Genomic DNA, 8,975 nt, shown 5'->3' with positions numbered 1-8,975 from the left:
CTGTTATCTGTCAGTCAATCAAGTTCATGTTGTTTACATCTTTGACAATACATTTCGGTGATTTGTTTACGATTATTTCTCCATTCAGCGAACATTATACACAGTGATCAAATCGCGAAAAAAAATCTGATATATGGTATATGGTTCTGCTGCATGAACTGTGTGAAATTTTTTACCTGTTTTCATAAATAAGTTGAAGACAATTTTACAGTTTACAACTCCATGGATTATTAAGGAATTTATCATGCTACTTTTAAATTTTGAGAAACCAGAAATTTTCAAGTTGATTATAAATTAAGAATAAAATCAGATTTACAAAAAACCTACATATATCAATTGAATGCTCAATTACAGAAGAAAATTTATAAAAAAAACTTACTTTTATGAAGTTTAAGTATCGTATATGCTGCAGCACACAACAATTTGTCACCTTCCAACATAAAAACATCATAGAACCTTAATGTTAGTGTAAAAGGAATCTGAAAAAAAATAATAAAAAGTTACATATAAGAGTTAATATATGCATGGTACTATAGATGTATGGTATATAAGCTAAAATGAAATGTCAAGTATTGTCTGGACAAACCTGTCAACTGACCTCTTTTTAGTAGGATTTATAGAGCTCAACCAAGATTTTCTATTCCAGCTGGACAATAAAATAACCTTGGATTTCATTAACTGATAGGTTTTCCCCTATATTCTAGTGCCATGAGTGTTTAATTGTCTAAAATGTTAGATTTTCCACTGAAATACTGCCAAATTTGAAATTTTTCAAGGACAGAGAGACAATAATTTGGTCTTACTTAAATGTTCAACAGGTTTCAAAATAATATTTTGTTACTCCTTTGATTAAAAGGTAACAATTCTCCAATTATCTTGTTCATTTTACATTTGACAGGTGAAAGACAGCCAAGTGTCCTGATAATTGTTGTTTGTAAAAATCGATAACCGTATAAAAAATCTTTGCAAAACAATTTGAAGTTCATTTATATTAAGAAGTCCCAAATCTATTTAAAACCATTAATTCCGTTTCTAGCACTTCAAAGTAAAAGCTTTCTAATCCATGTACACAAATTTGTGCACAGGACGTGTAAATCTGTTAACAACGTCTTCTTTCTATTTATCTTCCTCCTATTTATAGCAGTACATCATCTATAACTGATTTCTTGTTATAGGTTTGGTTTATAAAATTCTTTTAAGAAAATGTCATTGAAAAATTGTGGGCATTTTAGTCTTTGATACATGATTTTTTTTATTAAGTTGTTATTGGCTTTGAACTAGCTGTCAGTAAACTGTGAGTACTCATAGATCTGTACTTAGTGTCCTTTTTGTTGTTAGGGATGAGGGATGGATAAACCCCCTGCAACGTGCCGTCTGTGTTTTTGTTTGATTGTTCTGTTTTGTATGGATCTGACGAGTTATGCCTTTTTCAACTGATTTTTATAGTTTGTCTTATGTTGTGCTGTTTCACTACCCTCCCAGGTTTGGGGAAGGGTTGAGCACTCACATACATGTTAAACCCCACCACATTCTTTGTGTGCTTGTCCCAAGTCAGGAGCCTGAAGTTCAGTGGTTGTCGTCGGTTCATGTCGGTCATATTTGTTTTTTGTAAATTGTTTTGTTATAAATTTGGCCGTTAGTTTTCTCAATTGAATTATTTCATATATTTTATGTCGGGGCCTTTTATAGCTGACTATACCACTGTATACGGTATGGGTTTTTCTCATTGTTGAAGGCGGTATGGTTGCCTACAATTGCTTACATCAACTTCCTTTGAACTTTGGTGGATAGTTGTCTCGTTGGCAATCATTATTTTTATATTGATTTATTGAATATTTAAACAAATAATGAATACAATGAAGTAAAAATGAAAACACAAAATCTAAACTTTTCATTATTCTGGGTAAATAATTAACTCTTCTGAATATTCTAAAGAAACCTATATATGTTTTAAAAAAATAATCTCTAAATATTTTACATCATTTATACAATTCGCACAGTCACATAGATGCCCTACTTTACTAAGGGTTCACTGTCAGATGGGAGGAGTCCATGGTTGACCTCACATCTATAACCTAGTCAACCCTAAGGGTCACAAGCTTCAAGGAAAGACCAGTTTTTACTCCCATATTTTTTTATCTACATTTTTTAAGTGTTATTTTAAAATGACTGAATTTAAGGGAGGACAATAACTCATGACATCATTAAGTGGCCTAACTTTCATGTTTTATCCAAACTTCTGTCAGAAAGAAATCAATATTTTGGTAGCTTTTTACCATAATGAAATATGACAAGTATGAGAATCATATTTATGTTTGTTTAAATTTGTTTAATGTATTATGAACAGTCATTGTTTCAACAAATTATAAAAAAAATTATATGGTAAACACACTTGTTCATAGTTAATTTGCTGATTTTTTTTATTTATTTTTATTTTTTAGTGATATGTTGTTTTTAAAGATAATAAAAACATTTATAAATTCATAAATCTATTTACACTAATCATATTTGTCAGTGGGAATATTTACAGACACCAATAAGCCACATACCTGCCAACTTTCACGATTTAGTCGTGTACTACACGATTTTGACCCTTTGTCACCATTGCACGATCGTGATCGTGAAAAAACCTCTAAAACACGATTTTGTGAAAATCTACATGAAAAATATGATTGTTCCCGATTTTGAACTGTTAACAAGGGAAGACAATTGTGTTCAGCCAATCAAATTCTGTGTTTCTCATGATCAAATTAATAAGCCAATCAAAAATGTTTTCTCTTAAGATTATTCTAACATGCTAGATTTTGAACTTGTGTTGTATTCCTTGGTAACAAGACATTTCGGCACCCAGACAAATCGGCACCCAAGTCCGAAGACATTTCGGCATCCATTTTGGACATTTCGGGATCCGGACATTTCGGGACCAAGACAATTCGGCACCTCGCTTTTAAAAATATATATTAGGAAAAATTAAAGAATTGTTGCAGTAATATTATAATTCGTAGGTAAATTTTGCATTACAAAAAAAATAATCATCATTTAATTAAACCCTAAATGATTATGTATGTATGAATAAACATCATTTAATTAAATCATAATTGATTTTTAGATAGGTTGTTGTTTGAATAAACATTATTTAATTAAATCATAATTAATTGTATTTATGCATTAATCAGTATTTTATGTATAAATCTGATAATTCCTCAATAGAGATCAAAAGTGTATAGCTTGTGTTTCAGCTTGTGTTCTCGTTTGATCCTTACATCTGTTAAGACAACACAATACCTGAAAACTATATTTTATTGTTTTAATATTAAAAGCCATAAACATAACAGCGTGTGCAAGCCATAATGAGTAAATACCCAGAAACATATATAAGGGTAAACACTTTTGGGATTCTTTTTCTTAAACAATGTCAGACGACAGTTGTATACAGTGCCACAATGTTGTACGCCCTAGACAAGAAGCTTTACAATGTGATGGCTGTCAAAAGTGGCAACATAGAACATGCAACAGTGGTAAGTGGCTTTTTAATATTTTTAATTATTATAAATTATTATAACCCAAATTCTCCTTGCATACTTTTCATTTCCATACTGGAGCCAATCTCAGATAGAGCTAATAGCATTTGTACATAAGGGAGTAAAGGGAAACTTTTCATTATTGCCAAATAAATAGTAATATTAGAAATCCCCCTATGAATGCAATTAAAACCCATTATACCTTTTGTAACTAGCTTGACTCAAACTTTAAACTTAAAACTATTCTAGATCCCAATAAAGATCGGAATTGCGAAAATAAGGTCTACATTGGTCATTTATCTATATACTTATAATATATTTTTATAATATATTATTAATATCAACTTGACTTGTTTAACACTTTTTACATGCATTGTATGTTTCTTGTACATTATGTTTGCAATGTTTCACTTTTTGCAATAAAGTATAATATATTATATAGTTCCTGTGTATTAACAGTTATCTATTGCCATAAAGGGAAACTTTTCATTATTGCCAAATAAATAGTAATATTAGAAATCCCCCTATGAATGCAATTAAAACCCATTATACCTTTTGTAACTAGCTTGACTCAAACTTTAAACTTAAAACTATTCTAGATCCCAATAAAGATCGGAATTGCGAAAATAAGGTCTACATTGGTCATTTATCTATATACTTATAATATATTTTTATAATATATTATTAATATCAACTTGACTTGTTTAACACTTTTTACATGCATTGTATGTTTCTTGTACATTATGTTTGCAATGTTTCACTTTTTGCAATAAAGTATAATATATTATATAGTTCCTGTGTATTAACAGTTATCTATTGCCACGAGGCAGAACGAGCTAATTAACATATAATAATTGATTGGATTAGTAGCTAGATAATTGAATTAACCTGATTGTGAATTTTTAAATGTTGAAGTTCTCATGTATTAGCATTAAATTATCGTTTATTTAAGTCTCATGTATTAGCATTAAATTATCGTTTATCGTAGAAAGAGAAAACAGAAAGTGTATATTGTGTAATTTCAGATCATTGATGAAGACCCATCTATAGTAGTAGACCGTTCTTTTGACATCCCGGAGCAAGTTCAAGAAGATTCTATAGCAGATGAGTCAATAGGTGACATACCAGAAGACGACCCAACAGTCCATTACCAAACCATAGAAGAAGGCAGCAACCGGGGCAAGCGTAAGCTGTGTGACTCAGACGGCTTCAACTACACAGTTAAGGTATATATTTATTTATATTATTAAATTATGAAACATCAGATACTTTAAACATAATAAAAAATATGATGGTGAGGTATGGTTACCAATGAGACAACTCTCCACCATCGACCAAATAGCATAACAACTTTAGGTCATCGTACGTCCTTCAACAATGAGCATATCCTATACTGCATAGTCGGCTATAAGAGATTATCTGCTATTATCAACTTTGACAATTGTTAAAACAGAAACTGTATATATTTGTATTTTTGCTTGCAGAAACAGAAGAATGACCACATCCTCTGGCGCTGCACCAAGCGAAACAAGACCGTCAACTGTCCAGCTACTTAATAAGATACTTCTTCGAAGATACCATATACAATATTGATAATAATGTTGTAAATAGTGCAGGAAACAAATTAGTAATTTGTAAAAACAGTGAAACATAATTGCTATATATTAACACTTAAAACTTGCAAATTGAGTTCAGGCCCTTTATAAATATATCAGTGCCAGGAAATTTTAATTTGTGGTTCACTATATTTAGATCAAAGATAAATAATTTATAAGGTGCCGATTTGTCTAGGTGCCGATTTGTCTGGGTGCCGAATTGTCTTTCGGGGGTGCCGATTTGTCTATGTTAGGTGCCGATTTGTCCAGATGCCGATTTGTCTGGGTACCGAACTGTCTAGAATTCGTATTCCTTGTGTGTTAGTCAGAATTGTAAAATCCTAAACATGGAAGGTTAATTTTCATCTGCAAGGAGGTTCTTAAACAGCTTAAGAATAAAAGCATGACTGATTGACAAAATTCAATGATGCAGTACTACCATCAAGATAATAAATAGTAGTTTATTTACTAATTTATTGACATTTATACACTTGCAGTAACATATGTCATTTTTGTATTCAACTGATTAAATTACCAAATGGGGCAAATCATTTAAAGTACAATGTACTATACATTTTGTACTTCATTTTTCACAAGGACCAAACAAACAGGTTTGGAACAAACCCCCAAATGAGGGGTATATCCCTGAAATGAGGGACTGTCCCCAAAACATTAAGACAAGGGGTCATTTTACTCAAATTACTGTTGCAAAAAATAAAAAAAGGGAAAAATTTAGATTTTTAAACTTAAAAGTGGGAAAATTCATTATATTTGGAACAACTTTTCTAAATGAGGGGTCCAATTATTTTTAATAATAAAGAAGATAAAAATCCAGGAACATTACAAAATTCTTGGACATGTTTTGACCATATAATACCAGATAGATGTATATTTCTTTAGGAAAAGTTTCTTCAAATATTATAGATATGTGCTCATTTGTACTTAAAATTGGTTTTTAATGTCCTTACATTGAGGGGTTACCCCTCATTTGGGGTGTTGTTCCCAACCTGATAAAAGTCCTTCTTTGTGCATAATTTTTAATTTTAAACGTCAACAATCATTTAATATCCTAACACAAGAAAATAAATCCTGGTCTTCTAGCTACAGATTCATCTTTTCTACTGATATATTGATAATAACTAGAATCATGCTAATAAACTTAATAAAATGCTCCGCTGGGGCGCAGCTTGATACAACCACAGAGGTCGAACCCTGAACAGTTGGGGAAAGTATGGACACAACAATCAAGCTTGATACAGCACTGAATTTGGATTGTAATTAAATATTTGACACAGCATAGGTTTCTGACACAGAATGAATGTGGTCTAAGAACTTAAAAAAATTTAATTTACCTATTCAAACCATATCATTATTATTTGCTTTTAAATATAAATCAGAAATAACCAATTTAAAATGGAAAATTTTAAAGAAAAAAAAAAAAAAATAAATCCCCCCCCAAATTTTTTGAACCCCCTTATGATTCATCACCCCCAAACTCAATCCCAGCCTTCCCTTTGTGGTATGGTACCTTGCAGTACAATTTCAGAGAGATCCATACACTTGAACACAAGTTATTGTCTGGAAACTAGAAAAATGCTTATTTTTGGTCCCTTTTTGGCCCCTTATTCCTAAACTTTTTGGGCAATTACCCCCAAACTCAATTCCAGCTTTTCCTTTGTGATATGGAACCTTGTAGTACAAATTCATAAAGATCCATACACTTACACACAAGTTATTGTCATGAAACTAGAAAAATGCTTGTTTTTTGCCCCTTTTTGGCCCCTTATTCCTAAAATTTTGAGGCAATTACCCCCAAAATCAATCCCAGCATTCCCTTTGTGATATGGAACCTTGTGATACAATGTCAGAGAGATCCATAAACTTACACACAAGTTATTGTCATGAAACTAGAAAAATGCTTGTTTTTTGCCCCTTTTTTGCCCCTTATTCCTAAAATTTGGAGGCAATTACCCCCAAAATCAATCCCAGCATTCCCTTTGTGATATGGAACCTTGTGGTACAATGTCAGAGAGATCCATACACTTACACACAAGTTATGTCTGGAAGTTACAAAAATGCTTATTTTTGGCCCCTAATTCCTTAACTGTTGGTACCATAACCCCCCGAATCAATCCCCACCTTCCTTTTGTGGTATTGAACCTTATGGTAAAATTTCATTGAGATCCATTCACTTAAACTAAAGTTAGAGTGCGAAAAAATAATGTGTCTTCGGACAACGCCGACGACGCCGACGCCAATGTCATACCAATATATGACCACAAAAATTTTTTTGTGGTCGTATAATAAAAAGGCTTGTAAGCTCATCATACAAATATGACACTTTTTTCTAGACCACAAAACAGCACGTGCAAAATATGTCGCAAAGAATTGTCGCGGACTAAAACCCCCATGGGGGCTTTCAAAAGTTGGCAGGTATGAAGCCATAATTTTAAAATATCCGACTTTTTTCTACACATGGGGGGTAAATTGTTTACCTTTATCGTACCTCATCATTTCTTAATTTTAAGTGTTTAGGAGGAATGCCATCCCTTAAATACATTAGGTTATGGCACAACAATATAATTATACTTACCCTGTCTAGAAAACACTGCATATACCACTTTATAGTATAAAGACTTGTATAAATATCATTCTTATCCTGAAACATATTATCAATACATTAACTATTTTGAACTTCCTTACACTGTTTTATTAGTAGTTGTGGTTTTGTTATCATTGTTAAAAGCTTTCTATGGATTGATATATATTGTGAGTTCATAAATTTATCATGTATAATTTGTTCTTCCGTTGTCAAAATAGAGAAACAGGGAAAGTAGAGTATTTACAAAAATAGTAAAATACCAAGACATGTGTGACAATTCTCTATCACAGGATCCTGAGATTGTTACCGTCTCTCTATGTTTTGTATCTTTATGGAAATTTAGAGTTTAAGTCCAGTATTTTGTTGTCTATCTTATTTTTTTTTTAAACATGACTGGACGCTTCCCATTTGAGCTTGATATATGGCTTGGAGCCCTGTCATTCATTAAAAGTTGCATTTTGATCACAAGTTGTTTATTTCTAATGAAATTATTGTTGGGTTGTTGTCTCATTTATGCCGACTTCATATATCATGAAGCACAAGTTCAGTTCAACTTGGAAAGATATCATAGAAAAACAATAGGCAGTTGCAAAGCAACACGTATAACATCACATTAAAACTGATACCATTACACTTTTAATATCATTACACTCTATAAATATCATTACACTTTAATATCATTACACTTTAATATCATTTTAACACTCTATAAATATCATTACACTTTAATATCATTACACTCTATAAATATCATTACACTTTAATATCATTACACTCTATAAATGTCATTACACTTTAATATCATTACACTCTAAAGGTGGATCTTGACATTCTGATCATTTTTTTATGGTTTTCAAGATATAAAACAATTAATGCATTTTATCCTCATGTTCTAAAATGGTGGCCATGTTTGTTGATTGACGAGAATAAAAAACACAAACTTTATACATAATACCCACAGGATCATTCAACCAAGTTTGGTTAAAATTGGTTCAGTAGTTTCAGAGGAGATGATCATTGCAAAAGTATATGAGGGACACTAAAATTAGTCAAAAACCATTGTTAAAGGCTATAACTCCTTTAATAAGGGGTCATCATATTCCTTTGGTTGTATTGGCATTTTTGTACATCTTGTTTTTCTGATTATTTTTTAGGGTTACAGTTTATAAAATTCTTTATAGCTTTTCAGATAAGACAAAAACACTTAAATAGGTGTGAAAAAGGGAATAATAATGACACATTTATAAAAAGTCAATA

At 31.4% G+C, this 8,975-nt stretch overlaps 2 protein-coding genes across 3 annotated transcripts in view; both read right to left on the bottom strand.

Moving 5' to 3' along the window:
- Positions 1-8,975, bottom strand: part of LOC127724749 (uncharacterized) — a 185,055-nt gene that overhangs the window by 121,493 nt on the left and 54,587 nt on the right. The gene's annotated exons all lie outside the window — the stretch shown is intronic.
- The window catches only part of LOC127724664 (USP6 N-terminal-like protein), a 55,130-nt gene that overhangs the window by 11,903 nt on the left and 34,252 nt on the right, over positions 1-8,975 (bottom strand). For both annotated transcript variants that reach the window (XM_052231700.1, XM_052231701.1), the window contains exons 12-13: positions 7,710-7,775; positions 380-479 (exon numbers count right to left, since the gene is read on the bottom strand). In XM_052231700.1, the coding sequence (XP_052087660.1) occupies positions 380-479; positions 7,710-7,775 (166 nt within the window). The remainder of the gene's footprint in view (positions 1-379; positions 480-7,709; positions 7,776-8,975) is intronic.

This window comes from Mytilus californianus, unplaced genomic scaffold, assembly GCF_021869535.1.
Source record: "Mytilus californianus isolate M0D057914Y unplaced genomic scaffold, xbMytCali1.0.p SCAF_14, whole genome shotgun sequence".
NCBI lineage: Eukaryota > Metazoa > Mollusca > Bivalvia > Mytilida > Mytilidae > Mytilus > Mytilus californianus.
The sequence above is the reverse complement of the archived record's forward strand: the minus strand, read 5'-3'. Positions and strand labels throughout refer to the sequence as shown.